Source organism: Macrobrachium rosenbergii, chromosome 5 (genome assembly GCF_040412425.1).
Source record: "Macrobrachium rosenbergii isolate ZJJX-2024 chromosome 5, ASM4041242v1, whole genome shotgun sequence".
In the NCBI taxonomy this organism is placed as follows: domain Eukaryota; kingdom Metazoa; phylum Arthropoda; class Malacostraca; order Decapoda; family Palaemonidae; genus Macrobrachium; species Macrobrachium rosenbergii.
Window position 1 is genome coordinate 67,370,955 of NC_089745.1, and position 16,355 is coordinate 67,387,309.

General features: G+C 36.5%; 1 protein-coding gene across 1 annotated transcript in view; it reads right to left on the reverse strand.

Annotated features, from left to right (window-relative positions):
- Nucleotides 1-5,057: 5,057 nt before the first annotated feature.
- Prp4k (Pre-mRNA processing factor 4 kinase) overlaps nucleotides 5,058-16,355 on the reverse strand; it is a 268,851-nt gene continuing 257,553 nt past the window's right edge. The window contains 2 exon segments of the mRNA XM_067104540.1: nucleotides 5,058-12,177; nucleotides 12,180-12,237. Of these exon segments, the coding sequence (XP_066960641.1) occupies nucleotides 12,035-12,177; nucleotides 12,180-12,237 (201 nt within the window). The 3' untranslated portion in view covers nucleotides 5,058-12,034.

A 16,355-nucleotide genomic window follows, 5' to 3' on the forward strand; every position in this document is an offset into this window, starting at 1 on the left:
AGCCCAGAATGATTTTCTCAGAGCACCCTGCTGTTGAATGACAGCACTTGGCTCCCAAGCATTCTTCCATGCACAAGCTTCAATTGTCATCCAAGTGTCATTCGTCTTTCGAGCGCCCATCTACTGTACTGCTCAGGAGCACCCAGCGGTGCCCAAACGCCTGGTCTCCTCTTTGAGGTGCCTAGTGCCAACTTTAGTCCTTGCGGCACCAGCTTCTAGTCAGACTCCTGCTACGGTTCCCACTCCATCAGCCTTGGACCCTTCATTGGTGCCTATCCAGCGTCAACTTGATAACAATTTGGGACTGCTCAAGAAGGCACCCTCTTCAGTTAAGGCTTCTACTGGTTTGTCCTTGTCCCCAATTTCGTCAGATGATGATGTAGATCAGGGCATTGCTTCACAGCGTATGCAGCCTTGCTAGGTATTTGCTGCTAAGCTTCCCAGGTTTTTTTCTATCCAGCAGCTCATTTTGCCCACTTCAGCTTTTATAGTGAGTAACCAGCCTGTTGGCTCTTCCAAGCTGCCTAAGTTGGTTCTTTCATCCTCTGTGAAGAAGACCTTGAACAAGATTGAGGGTTGGCTCTCAGAGAAGAGAGAGCAAGGAAAGGCCTCTTTCACTTTTCCTCCTTCCCAATTGTCTCGCAGGAGGTATTTATCATATGCCACAGGAGAAGCTCCCTCTTTGGGAGTTGCTGCCTCCTCCCAGGGTGACTTCTCCGCGCTTTTGATTCTTCATGGAGGTCTGCCTTTTCGTCTGCAAAGTGACATTTTCATCATTGGAGTTGGACCACCTTCTCAAGAGTATTTTTAAGGTTTTTGAGGTGTTCAGCTTTTTAAACTGATCAGCAGGGCTCTTGCATGGATTGTACTGCAGACTGGTTTAGTGTCCTTTCTTGCACGGACAAGGGCATTAGAGACAGATCTCAGGAGTTAGCCCCTCTCGCTATGGGGATCCTTAAGAAGAAGGAAATTTGATGCTCGTTCATCACCAAGGGCATTACTTCTTCACAAAAGCCGGCTCTTCTCTTCTCACCTGTAGACCGCCATCATCTTTTTCCACAGTCCACCGTGAATGAGATCGCTTTGGACCTCCAAAAGAAGTCCACGCAGGACCTCTTGGCCCAGTCAACTAGACGTAAGGAGTTGGCTGATTTTGCCTACAAGTTTATCCTCTCCTCTCCAGTCTCAGCTCTTTCATAGCACCAGAAAAAGGGCCCAACCTAGACCTCGGACAAGCATCCATTTCTCGACACGTCCTTATAAGAAGTCACCCTCCCAGCCTTCCTCTCTGAACTCCTCTATTTTTGGGAGAGATGGATCACAAAGGGAGTGGAACAGTGGATAGTGAAAGTCTTGAAGGCGGGCTACTCCATCCCGTTCAGGGAGAAGCCACCCTTAGTCAACACTCATCGTATTGACTGCTTACTCAGTAGGCTTGGAGAGGTGTTCAGCCCTCTCAGAAGAAGTTTCATCCCTCCTTAGGAAGAGAGCAGTAGAGGTGGTTGAAGATGTCACAACAGCATGATTCTACAACCTTCTTTTTGTAGTCCCCAAGTCATTGGGAGGTTGGAGATCTGTCCTAGACGTCAGCGCCCTGAATTTCTTTGTCCAGAAGACAAAATGCAGGATGGAAAAGAACCAGACTGTCCTGTCATCCATTCACCAGGGTGATTGGATGACCACCATCGACATGCAGGATGCATACTTCCATGTCCTCATCCATCCATCCGGACTCAAGGAAGTACCTAAGGTTTGTTTTCCGAGACAGAGTCTATCAGTTTGAACCCCTGTGCTTTGGCCTCTCTACAGCTCCTCAAGACTTTAATTGGGCTCTCGCCCCTCTTGCAAAGTGGCTTCATCTTATGAGCATCAGTATCTCTCTGTTTGGAGAATTGGCTCCTTTGATCCCCCTTCAAAGGAGAAGTGCATAGAGGACCTTCGGGAGACCCTCCTAGCCTAAGAGTTAGGACTCCTAATCAGCTTTCAGAAATCCCAGCTAACTTTGACACAAGAGATACTTTATTTGGAGATGACAATAAGCACTCAAGAGTTTTTGGGCTTTTCCATCCCCCAGGAGAGTTGAATCCTGCATGCAGGCAGTGAATGAATTTCTCTCTCTCTCTGATCCCGCTCGGTCAGCAAGTGGTTGAGTTTTCTAGGAACTCTGGCCTCTATAGAGCAGTTTGTCAATCAGGGAAGACTCCACATGAGAGCACTGCAATTCCTCCTGAGAGCCAGCTGGGACAGAAGAGCACATCTGGACACTCATTTTTCCCATCACTCAAGAAATCAAGAAGGATCAGCAATGGTGGAAGTCTGAAAACAGACTTTTGGAAGGGAAGTCTCTCCTCTCGCTTGAGCCCTGACCTAGACTTCTACTCGACGCATCAGACCAAGGTTGGGGAGCTCTGCTTGGAAGCAAGGAAGTTTCTGGGACATGGCCCCTGGAACAAAGGAAGTGGCACATCAACATCAAGGAATTGACAGCAGTTCATCTGGAACTACAATTCTTCACGACAAGTTTTCAACAAGACAATGACGGTCCATTCGGCCAGTGCCATGGCCCTGTCTCATATCAAGAAGCAAGGAGGGACTCACTCATTCTTCCTCTACAAGACAGCGAGTGCCCTTCTTCTTTGGACAGACCAGAACCAAACCAGGCTTGTTATGAGGTTCATTCAAGGCATAATGAACGTATTACCTCCCTACAGAATGGATTCTGGATCCATTAGTTTGCTCAGATCTGTGGATGGATGGATGTATGATATTTAGGGCAAAAGCCCAGGCACTGGGGCTAAGAAGGCCTTTCAGTGCCATAATGAAGAGAAAATAAATCATGTTAAGGTAAATGAATTTAAGAATTAGTGAAGGAAATGATTAATAAATACAATGAAGTGATGTGACCAATAAATGAAATAAAGATATGAAGTTAAATGAATGGTGTGATATATACATAATAAAAAAATTTAATGTCATTAAAATTCTGTATGATGCAATATATATACTGGCAGTCCCCGGTTTACGATGGGTGTTCCGTTCTTACACTGTGTCTTAAGCCGAAAATCGTCGTAAACCGAAAAGTCGTCGAAAATCGTCAAAAATCCTAAGAAAACCTTACTTTTAATGCCCTGGGTGTATGAAAATGCCCTGGGTGTAAAAAACGATGTAAACTGCAATTTTATTCCCACCATTCAACATGGAAAGGGAAGTTTTAAACAAGTTTTGTACCCACCAGAATGTGACAGTGACTTCAGTAGCCCCATTTTGGCCTCTGAAAGAGTGGTTCTCGGATCTCCTCGCTCAACTGATAGACTTTCCGAGGCTACTGCCACAAGAACCAAGTCTTCTCAGGTAGCCTCACTTCAGACGCTTCCATTGAGGATTATCCACTCTGGCCCTGACAGGATACAGACTGTCAGGAAACTCATTAGAGCTACAGGCTTTTCAAGATCGGCTGCAGAGGCTATTGCTAGGTGTAGACGTCAATCCTCTAGCAAAGTCTACCAAGCCAAGTGGACAGTCCCGCAACTGGTGGCGAAGGCGTAACATCTCATCTTCTCAGACGTCTGTAACAGAAATGGTTGCTCTATTTGGGGTCCTGTAGAGGTCTGTCTACCATTAGAGGTTACAGGGCCATGCTGGCCTCCGTCTTTCGCCACAGGGGTTTGGATCTATCTTTAAACCAGGATCTGTCCAACCTCATTAAATCTTCGATACATCCAAGCAGAAGTAGTTAGAGTCGCTCTCTTTGAACTTGGATTTAGTCTTGAAATGGCTCTCTGGTCCCCCTTTCGAGCCTCTTCATTCAACAATATTAAGGGGCCTTACTAGAGAGACCCTTTTCCTTGTGGCTTTAGCAACTGCTAAGCGGGTCAGTGAGCTTCATGCTATTGATAGAAGGATTGGGTTCTCTCAAGGGGACTGTTGTGTATAAACCTTTCATATTATATTGCACATGTTGAAGCTTTGCTTAAGACAGGTGCATTGTGGGTTGTTGTGGTTTGGGGATTTGGGAGAAGCCTGCTGATTTTTGTAGCAAGATGTAACAGCACTATAACCATTAAAGCCAACGTTTAGCCATCTGTATTATTAACCCTCTACCTTTGGCCACCGCATAATAATTGGCGACAAAATTTAGTACCCAAAGGCAGAGAAAAATGGTATGGTAGCCGTGTTTTTGTGTTTTGAGGGTTTGTTCATCGTCTGGATTGCCGTGGCCATCACTCATGCCGACCGGGAGAGAAGAGCGTCTTGGCAACATAACAAATGAAGTGTTTGCAGTGGCTAATGTATTTTGATGTAATCATATGGAAGTGTATTGTCGTTTCATAGCCTATTATGATAGCAGTATGCTTAAGCTACTGTGTTTTTGCTTGTCCGTTTGATTTGTCATGTGGCGTACAGTAGGTTATGCAGTATTTGCTATGACGGTTTTGTTACATTAAGGTAATTAGGCCTTGTTGCTCATAGTGTTGTATTATGTTACTGGCACGCATCCTGCAAATATGTGTATTAAATTCAGGAACTTGCAGTAATGGTTTTGATTAAGCCAAATTATTTACCTTTGATTTATATGTAATAATAAGTCTGGTACTGAAGTGTTAGTGGATATGGCTACTCCACAGATTAAAATTGATGCATTCAACCCCTCCAAAATTTCTTTTGAATTGTGGTTGAGTTTATTGGAAGCAAATTTTGCTTATATGTCTATAACTGACAGTGTTAAAAAGAAGAATGTTCTATTGGTGTCTGCTGAACATCAGTGTTGTCATTAGAAAAGAGGATGTTTCAAGATAAATGAAAAGAATACATTTGGCATCTTACCATTTTCTTCATGAAGCTAAATGAGTGCCAGTTGGGTGTAAGATTTTCTTTCCGTCATTAAAAATCTATCACTTACATTGCACATTGGAATCTTCAAATTATCCATAATTTCCTTAACCAGAAGAGATTGCAGTATGCCATTCAAGTGAGCACTGGGCAAAAATACAGTTCATCGATTAACCACAGTCCATAAGTTTAGCAATAAATGAATGGGTTGTTCATAAAAACATATGAAGGATCTATGATGAATATATTTCCATTTTACAATATATTTACAACACATTTAGTCTCCATTGACCTTCCATAAAAACCTAATGTACAGAAGCACACATTTCTTTTAACATTCACCCACTTATCAAAAATCTGCAAAGGAAAATTTATATGAAAAGAGAAGGCTATTCTTTTCTGTTCAAAAGTAGTTGTGACTTGAATGATAAAAAATTTGAATGGTAAAAAAAAGAAAAATTTCGCTCAGGTAATTTGAACTATAACAGTGTAAATATTTTGAAACTTTGGAAGAATTATATATATTCAAAACAGTACTAAACCTGCACTCAACAATTGTTGTAATTAGACATCTGTATTCCAGTGGTTGTGGGACATATGAAAGTCAACTTTCAATACACTTTGCCTCAGTTAGGATGGAATTGTTCATATGTGTTTTCTCAAAATTTTTTCAAACCTTGCAGTTTGCATAATAACTATGACACAAAAGGTGAATAAAAACTGATGCAGCTGTATCTAAAGCACTCAAGATTATTTTCCATCATTTTTAAAACAGAAAACACCATTAAATCAGCACATGCAATTCAAATATGGCATTTGCCTGTCTTAAAAAATAATAATTTCAAGTATAAAAATTTCCATATTCAATATGACTGAGCAAAGTGGGTTCATGAGTTATTCTGCTCTCAAAACCATTCATGATTTTAAAGAAAACAAAGGCCATGTCTTCCAAGAACTGCATGTCTAAAAAAATATATATATATATATATACACTATATGAATTAAGAAAAAATATGAAATTTTTAGTCAAGTTATGTTCTATCAAAATTTTTTTTGTATAACCAAAAATTATCAACTGCGAGGCTACAATAGTCAGTTTGGTAATAAATTTATGTATGCATTGTTATCATTAACTCTGTTTACCCCTGTTGCTGTGGCTGAGTTATAGTCTGGGAATGGTTCATTTGCAGCAGTTTACTGTATCATTGTTTTACCACTGACGTCAGTGGATATTTATCTCATCATCCATAACATTGACATGTGCCTTGTTCATGGTTATGTTCAAAATTGCAGTGTTGTTAACTTCAGAGGCTAAGGATTTGATTTATGAAACATGTAATAAAAATTTTCTCTGCCCAAATGTACATACCTTTAAACCAAGTTACTATACTTTGGTTTGTCACCAGTCTTGTCTGTTTAGGGACTAATGAAGTCAACATTAAAAACCAGTAACTTCAAAGAGCTTCGTGGCATTTTTGGGTCCTTAGTATCTTGGGTTGTTCTCACAAGTGTTACATGAATACTTCAGAAAATCATTTGGTGTTAGTAAAGAATAGTTACCAGTAGACAAATAAAGGTTGAGCTGAAACAGTTTCAGGGAGTAGCCATTCACTGTGGCTGAGAAGAGGGCACTCTCACTACAGACTTGTGAAGATAAAATAATACCCTATTCTAGAGTAATTCATGTATTGCAAAAGATACACTGAAAATCATTAAGCTTTACAAGGGCTACTGTCTTCACCATCACAGGGAACGTAACTAAATCAAAATTTCTACAGAGTATTTAGATCAGGTTCCTGCTCAATCTTCTGAGAACTTGACCAATCTGATTTGTTATGGTTATGCCACCCATCTGCTGCTCAATGGGGTACATTAATCCTGGGTGTGGATTAAGAGGGTCAAGTATTTGGCTTTCCCTTGGACCAAGGAATAAATGTGGATTACTAGATTCCCTGGAGAGCTTAATTTCTCTAAAGATGTGGCTACCATTTACTTTATCTAAACTATTGAAGAAAAGGATCTTATTGTACTCTCATCCTTAAAGAACTTGACTGTTCTTCATATTCTTCAGGATATTTATATTAATAAAATGCAAAAATCATATCTGATTTTCACTGTACTGAGTCACTAGGCAGTCCCTGGGTTGCAGCGTTCCGACTTTACGCTGCCGTTAACCTGGTTTTACGATGCTGTTTTATTTCTATTATTATCATGATGATCCAGTTTATGGCATTTTTCAGGATATGGCACGCCGTCAGGAACATAAGCCCCCCCATAAACCTGGGATTGCCTGTACTTAGGTCAGACAGAGATAACCTTGCAGCTGATCAGTACAGGATATTCAAGATTTATTGGACATAGTAAGAATGACTTAACTTCAAAGGTATCTGAAGATTTTTTTTTCTTGGTTGATGCATTTCAACAAGGCATGGCAAAAGAGCATAAAATCAATATTACTCACATGAACAAGATGGAGTTGTCACTTAGGACTAGACTGCTACCAGTGAGTTCAAAAAAGGGATGAAAGTGATAGGAAGGTGACAATATATCTAGCTTAAGATCTACCATCCCACAATCTTACCACGAAATCAGTAATTACTCAGCAACTTTGTTTGGTGAGAACTAAGATGGTGCAATAAGCCTAACCTTGTGAACACTGACCTAGGTAGAGCATATGAGGCACTTTTAAAGATTTATGACCTCAGGTTTTAGTCACAGGATCCTTAGAAACATCTCTAGTACTGACAAAGACACAGTAGAACTATACTCTTCGTGCACCTTCTTAGCTGTTATTGCACCATGTTGCAAAGTTATCACTGATTTCATGCTAAAACTGTTGGGTAGTTGATCTGGAGCTAGGTATAATGTCACCCTCTTATCACTTTCATCCTCACTAAAGATGTAGTGAATCTTCCTACAGTATCTCAATAAATTAGTAGTTTTTAATATACTCCTACTGAACTTGAGTCTGCAATTGTGGGTCATGCAACTTGGTGTCACTGCTGGAAGAAATGGGACCAGGAGTGAGATGCTATCCTAAGAACAAAGATTCTTAACACCTCTTCCAAAGTTAGGCTGATGCCAAGACCCATTAAATTAAGTCTTTTTGTTTGTCTTGTTGATCCTCAAGAATATTTAGTTTTATAAAATGTTATTATAGGCACAGGAAGTAGAAGTCTGATTTGAAAGAATCTTGTAAAAATCAAACTCCTGTACAAATGAGAGGTTCCACATATTTATGTTTGCCTGAATTGAAAAAATATGGACATCTTGCAGCATAAATCAAGGTATCCTAAATGGAGCCCTTTGGGACTTTACAGTTGTATGTTCTATTTGGGATGTAAAACTTTTTCCCATGGGAACTAATTTTCACATTACCCAAGCCTATGTCTAAGTCAGAATACTGGAAGCAGCCATTTGTTCCTCTCTTGTATGTGAAAATCTTATCAGAACGAGAGGAAATTCACTGTTGTATAAAGTTTCTCCTACTTTTCTGTATTCCATCACATCAGTGAGGGTCTCCATGTTTCTGATGATGAGCAAGCAAGTAGGTGCATTGTCAGAGGATCAGGGAGCAAAGCAGAATACCTGTTTCCATGTGGAGGTGGTTCAAGGTTGTTCATTCTCCTTCAAACTTGGTCATTTCACTAGCAACAGCAAACGACATCAAGGATATCTGGAGATCAAAATGACAAAACATCTATGTTGTTTTTGATCCATGCTTTTACTCATAGGTATAGGAATATTCATGTATGCTTACTGGTGTCTGGTCCCCACTTCAAGTATTGTTAACTACACTGCATAAGCAGGGGTGGTGAGTGTACTTTGATGCCAACTAGTATTAATTTTTTAAGGCCCTCCACACCCCGAACTTAGATCATCAGCTGGAATACTGAACTTCCAACTTTGACTGTTATTTACCATGCTGTGAGCATATGAACTATCTGCCAGTGAAAATTTGACCACCAGGAATTGGACAAATCAGGATGCTCTCACATTTGACCAACACTAAGATACCCAGACTTTTGTGACTGGGCTGGTACTCATCTTGATGTCCTCATAAGTATTACCTAAGTTTTATCTGTTTATCCCACTAAGTCAAGTGTTTGTCAATTATTGAAACAATGTTTTCCCAAATTGTTGTCTGGTTGCCAAATGCCTGTCAGAACATCTTATGGAACATTATCTCCTACGTTAATCCAGTACTGTTGTCAAGTTCCTGACATCATTCAAGTATATTTTCTAAGGAATATTACTGTAAATAATAAACCGATTCAGTCCAGACTAAAATGGAAATTTTCTCTTTTGTAGCACACAGCTGACACTACTAAATGAATACCAGATATAATGTAAACAGAAACGAATTAGTCGTCTGTAAGTCATAAAAGTAAAACATACTAAATGAAAATCATTCCTTTAACTTGTTCAGTGAATTAAATAATTTGGGATGTTTGAAAGTCCATGACTAAAGAAAATGCAAGGAGTACAGAAACAGATAAAAAGCCAATTTACTGTAGATGTAAAAATAAGTACAAAAATTGCAAATTTTCTATTACAAAAGGAAACAAAATATACTGGCTTTAGCCAATGCAGGTTCAGCATACATCTGGTAAGTGTGAAATCTTCATACAGTACTTACTTCATCAGACCTGGTATAAAAGGAAGAGATAGAAGGTGCTGAATTTCAAAGCTATCTGCATTGTCATATAAGGTTGCCAAGGCAGCAATGACATGTTACATAATGGGAATGCCTCTAAAATTACACATGTACATTGATTATTTTCAACAAGTGCTGCTTTATTCCAGGTAATAATAACAGGCATAAAACAAGAGGTGTGTCTGTACATCTTTCATTTTCTCTAGATGCTACAAGGTCTAGATGGCCATTTGGTATCATTACAAAATTTACTCTCACCGTATATGAGTTCTGTCAGTCTCTTAGGTGTTTTCCTTTGTTCATAGGAATAGCAATTAACACGACATGTATTTCTGTAAACCTTAATTTACGGTTTTATGTTATAATTTGTCACTTTGCATCAGATGCTATAGTTTACCAGAGTGTTAGGTTTCTCCTGTCACTTCTAACTTAATTCCATTGTGTAAACTAACTGAGAAGATGAAATTTTAAAAGAAAAACACTAGACGCAGTGGAGTGTAACAAGTCAGTCGGCTGATGAAGGTGCAATTATCCATTACCCGGGAAAATTTTTTTACCACCAAGAAACAAGAGGTGAAAATAAATAACTGTTGAATGAAGAAGCTTATTCTAGTCTCGCTGTTAGTTACCACATCTCATGACAGAATTTTTTCCAGACATGAATCTTGGTGCTATTATAACTCAAAATACATAATTTAATGTCAAATCAAATTCTGTATTTGCATGCTGTTGGCCATAACAGAGAAGTACTGGATCAGTCTGATTTGCCTTGCCCTTGTTCAACTGCACAATAAATCCTTAAAAATGCAAATGCTGTTCAGAAACATTTATAATAACTGTATAAAAAGACAATAGTTTTAAAAGAAAAGTTTTTAATTATATTTAGTTTTTTCTGAAAAAGTATACTATGCCCACAAACAAAATATGTACATAATGACTTTTTATTCATAAAAAGAGTACCTTGGCTAAGTCAGTTTACTTGGTATGTCTGTCAGATGATTTTAGGTGAAAATCAAATGACAAATTAGAACAGTTGTTTTCCTCTGGAAATATAGCTACTTCAATATAATTTGTACAGCTTTTTTTTTTCCAGCGATTACATTTAATCAGTAAACTGAAGAAATTTCTTTTTCATGTGTATATGAAAATTTTTTGAACCTCACTTTTGAAATTGGAAAGGTTACATGTGGAATCTAAACTAATGAAATATATTTTAGTTTCAGAACACCTATTCCAGCTAAAGTTATGCAAATAAATAAACAGTTTCAGAGTACCTGGAGTATATTTTTTTAGCAAAAAGCAGAAAAGACAAACTTTGGTCAATACCTTTCACCTATGTGAAACAATGTATTTTTTTGCTACACTGTAACTTGAGTGGTTTGAAACTAATCCAACCAGTTATATTTCAGTAGACAAGATTAAGATGCAAACTTTATCTGACATAGACAGGACTAAACGTATTTTTACAGGGTTACTTCTGTAGTGAAAACTTCCCTGTTCCTCTTTATTAACGATGCAAATTGTTTTACTGTAAAGAGAAAATACTGAAAATACAACTTAACAATTTTATGCAATCAATAACTCATTGAATGAAATAATCTTAGGTGTTTGAAATCCCACTGCTGCCTGTAAGAATATGACAGTTTTGTTTCTCATTTAATCATGTTCTTTATAAAATATTAACTCAAGCATATTACTGCCTCAGAGATAAAGGACATCACAATACACTTTGGTTAAATTATTCAAGAGATCTTCATTATCAATAATATATGACTAAAAAACTAGTCACTGTCCACTAAATGTCATGTTTTATAAAAAAAATTTAAAATTTCTTGTAGCCAGTATGCTAATTGAAATTGGTGGTTTATTGAAATTTAAAACTAGTTTCCTCATAAGGGCTATATTCAAATAAAAGATGAAACTAAGTTTCACAAACTATGATCTATTTATCACAAACTATAACAATACAAGGAGTTAAATTTTAATGTCATCAAAAATCTGCAAAAACTGTGAAAATCTAGATAATTTATTGCTGCTGCTGTTGATTTTGATGGGGTGATAACTTGCACAACCTTTTTAACTTTTAAATACAGAAAAGGCCATGACCTCTTTCATATATTACCTGAAAATACTGTAATCTGTTATAGATTTGTATATTTACAAAACATGTCAACTGACATAAGCATATTTTACTCCTGAGTGACTTTGCTAGGGTGTTTTTATACATTAAATTGCAGTAAAATAGCAAAAGCATAGGCAATTTTCCAAAAGAAAATTAATCTGGAAAAAAGAGCAATTGATAGACCCTGATTACCAATGTGAATACTGTACATGCAAATAGAAAATGACATATGACATCAAATAAAGTCTTTTCAGGAACAATCACAATAATACAGTATTAAGGAAATATGCTTCTCAAATCAAAGAAAATTTTATATTTTTTATATGTATTACATATCAACCACTACTGAATAACTACATAATGCATTAGTACTCATGTCCAATCTTTTTTAACCACTTGCATCACAACCAAAGCATCTATGAGATCTACATCTTCTCCCTTATAAACTGGTGCATTAAACAATTGTCTATAGTAGCACGTTTGGCAGGATCTAACATCAGGCACCTCTCCATCAAATCTTTTAATTGGGTAACTTTTCTTGCGTGATCTTCAGGAAGGTTTCCCTCCCTAGGAGCTCTAACTGTAAATTTCTAGTAGGGTTTATTGTTGCCATAACTACAATCTTTTCCTGGAAAAAAGATAAAAAACAGCACTTAAACATGACATATGGATGTAGTATTGCATTTTTTTTACTTCAGGAAATTTATGAATCACACTGCACATTACAGTCAAGTCTTTGATTCATAACTTGCATGCAGTAAGAAAAAATGTTTTTAAAACTATGGTAGTTTTCTAACCCCCAAAAAATACATCATTCCAAACATTTTTTATGACCTCCTAAACATAAAACTTTTGCTATTTTATATCCAAGAGGTAATAAGTACAGTAAGCTTGCTCCTGTAATCAATGACTAGTAAGTATAACATATGGTGACTGATTTGACCAGTAACATCTAAGGTCACACATGTCAGTATGTGACATAGTGAGTGTTATAGTTGCATCCACTCTTGCCCTGCAATACACTAAGCTCGACCAGTGCCCAAGACTAACATGAACAAGTCATTGCACTGGAATATTAAGTGAAATGACAATGGATCCATCGTGAACTTTGTTCCAGAACTTCCTTAACAACATGAATAGCCTGTATTACATCTCGTAAGGTTAGATGCAATGGTAATAAAGTGGTATCCTAGGTACACTTTAGAAAATTCCTCGGGTCGTTTTAAAAGGTAGTGATGTACCTTTAAGTGATAATTATAAAGGAAAAGGCAAATGAGGTTTGCAAGAACAAAAACTGAGTTTAAACTAATGCAATAGAAATCTTTGGCACAATTACTTCACCATTTTACTTATGACCATTCTCAACATGTATCCTTTGACAAAAACAAAACAGCCATACATTAAAACAAATTTTTCTGGTTACTGCTTTCTTGTAGGCACCTACAAAACACACTCCAAATGGTGTATAACAAGGTTTTGAAAGTAATTTGTATTTTTCCCAGGTATACAAAACAAAGCCTTTTATACATAGGAGTATATTTTATTGTATGCTTGAGTAGTTATTGAATCTAGGTACCAAGATCATTAAACCTTAAACGCCGACTGGACGTATCGTAAGTCGACTAAAATTGTCTGTCGGGTGGCGAGTGGATGTACCGTACGTTGACTACAAAAAATTTCAACCTTCGGTCAACTTTGATTCTACCGAAATGGTCGAAAAACACAATTGTAAGCTAAAACTCTTACATTCTAGTAATATTCAATCATTTTCCTTTATTTTGCAACAAATTGGAAGTCTAGCACAACATTTCGATTTATGGTGAATTTTTGAAAAAACTTTTTCCTTACGTCCGCGCGGTAACTCGGCCGAAAATTTCAGAAATTCTTTCATCATTTTGTTGTAATTTTTGCACCATTTTATATTAGTCGTTACATAAAGTTTTATATATGAAAATTTGTGCAATTTCATGTACAACAAAAAACAACCCATGGTTGTAGCTTTTATCAGTTTCGAAATATTTTCATATAAATCACGATAAGTGCCAAAATTTCAACCTTCAGTCAACTTTGACTCGACCGAAAGTCGAAAAAATGCAATTTAAGCTAAAACTCTTACATTCTAGTAAAATGTATTATCTGGGTAAATCTGTCTCTTTCTGTTGGGTCCCTTCTCATGTGGGGATTTGTGGAAATGAGATGGCAGATAGGGCTAAAGTGTCTCTTCAGAAACATTTAGTAATATTCAAATGGCAAGAAAGATGGACTTCTTCTCTTCATTTTGAAAACAAACTGTATATTGTCGTGGCTTTTGTCTTTCAGTCGGATAGCGAACAGAAATAGTTTTAAGCAGAATGAGGATTGGGCACACTTATTTGACCCATCAGTTTATTTTAGAAGGGGCAGCCTCCCAGAATGTGGTGAGATGCTAAAAAATTTCCAGATATTTTAACCAAAAGAGAGATATTTTAGAGGTAAACTCTGTGATATTTTGGGAGATGAAGCAGATATTTCTGCTCATCCCCTTTAAAGTCTATAAACATTTTTAATAAAATTTAATTATATTTTATTAATCACATCATAGATATATATATATATTTATTTATTAAGCAATTAATTCATTCATTTATCATATTGTAATTTATCTATGAACCATCTTCATCATACACTCATTAACTCATTTTTCATAATATAATTTAATTTCTTTGGCCCCAGTGCCTGGGCTTTTTGCCCTAAAACTCATACATCCATCCATCCATCTAGTAATATTCAATCATGTACTTTCATTTTGCAACAAACTGGAAGTCTCTAGCACAATATTTCGATTTATGGCGAATTTTTGGAAAAACTTTTCCCTTACGTCCGCGCGCGGTAACTCTGCCGAACATCTCAAATTCATTCGTCACTTTGTCGTAATGTTTGAACCGTTTTATATTAGTCGTTACATAAAGTTTTATATAAGAAAATGTGCGCAATTTAATGTAGAATACAACAGAAAATAACTCATGGTTATAGCTTTTATCAGTTTTGAAATATTTTCATATAAATCATGAAATGTGCCAAAATTTCAACCTTCGGTCAACTTTAACTCAACCGAAATGGTTGAAAAACGTAACTGTAAGCTAAAACTCTTAAATTCTAGTAATATTCAATCATTTACCTTCATTTTGCAACAAATTGGAAGTCTAGCACAAAATTTCGATTTATGGTGAATTTTTGAAAAAAAAAAAAAAAAAAAAAAAAAAAAAAAAATTTTTCCTTGTGTCCGCGCACGGTAACTCAGCCGAACATCTCAGAAATTCTTTCATCACTTTGTGCAATTTCATGTAGAATACAACAAAAAATAACTCATGGGTGTAGCTTTTACCAGTTTTGAAATATTTTCGTAATGTTTGCACCATTTTATATTAGTTGTTACATAAAGTTTTATATATGAAAATGTGTGCAATTTCATGTAGAATACAACAAAAAATAACTCATGGTTGTAGCTTTTATCAGTTTTGAAATATTTTCATACAAATCACGATAAGTGCCAAAATTTCAACCTTTGGTCAACTTTGACTCGACCGAAATGGTCGAAAAACACAATTGTAAGCTAAAACTCTTACATTCTAGTAATATTCAATCATTTACCTTCATTTTGCAACAAATTGGAAGTCTCTAGCATAATATTTCGACTTATGGTGAATTTTTGAAAAAAACTTTTTCCTTACGTCTGCACGGTAACTCGGCCAAACATCTCAGAAGTTCTTTCGTTACTTTGTTGTAATGTTTGCACCGTTTTATATTAGTTGTTACATAAAGTTTTATATATGAAAATGTGCACAATTTCATGTAGAATACAACAAAAAATAACTCATGGTTGTAGCTTTTATCAGTTTGGAAATATTTTCATATAAATCACGATTAGAAAAAATTCTTCCTTCGGTCAACTTTAACTCGACCGAAATGGTCGAAAACTGCAATTGTAAGCTAAAACACTTACAGTCTAGTAATATTCAATCAATTACCTTCATTTTGCAATAAACGGGAAGTCTCTAGCACAATATTTCGATTTATGGTGAATTTTTGAAAGCAAATTTTTTTTATGTCCGTGCGTTACGAATTCATGCATTACGAATTCATGCATCATTTTGTGATAATATTTTCTCTGTGTTGCTTTGATCGTTTTACAATTTGTTATATACCAAAATCAATCGCAATTTAGTGTACAATACAAAGAAAAAAAATAACTCGTTAGCTTTAACCGTTTTGCTCACCGCGCGATTTGTATACAATTATATATGAAATTTTTTTTTTGCGCTGTCATATATTTCAATATTTATATATGATAATGATATTTTTTTCATTTCTGATGGTTGCTAACTTCAGGCAATGACAAAAAAAGGAGCCAAAAATGAACTCTTAATCTTAAAAACTAAGCATGCTGTGATTTTTTGAAAAAAACTTTTTTTCCGCTTTGGCACTAACTCCCAAATGCCGCCGGCATACGACAGACACTTTTGTAAATAGAGGCTCGGCGTTTAAGAGTTAACTGGTGGAAATTGGGAAAAAGAGGGGGTATACCCCTCGCTTGCCCACTTTTTCTTTGGCCAGAGGAACACAGTGGGGAGATTGAGATGGGTTCAACTTATATAAAAGGTTCTGTTTTGTATACCTAGGAAAAATACAAATTACTTAAAAAAAATTGTTTATTTTTCCCTACAGGAATACAACCATCACCTTTTATACCTATGAGATTTACCCCTA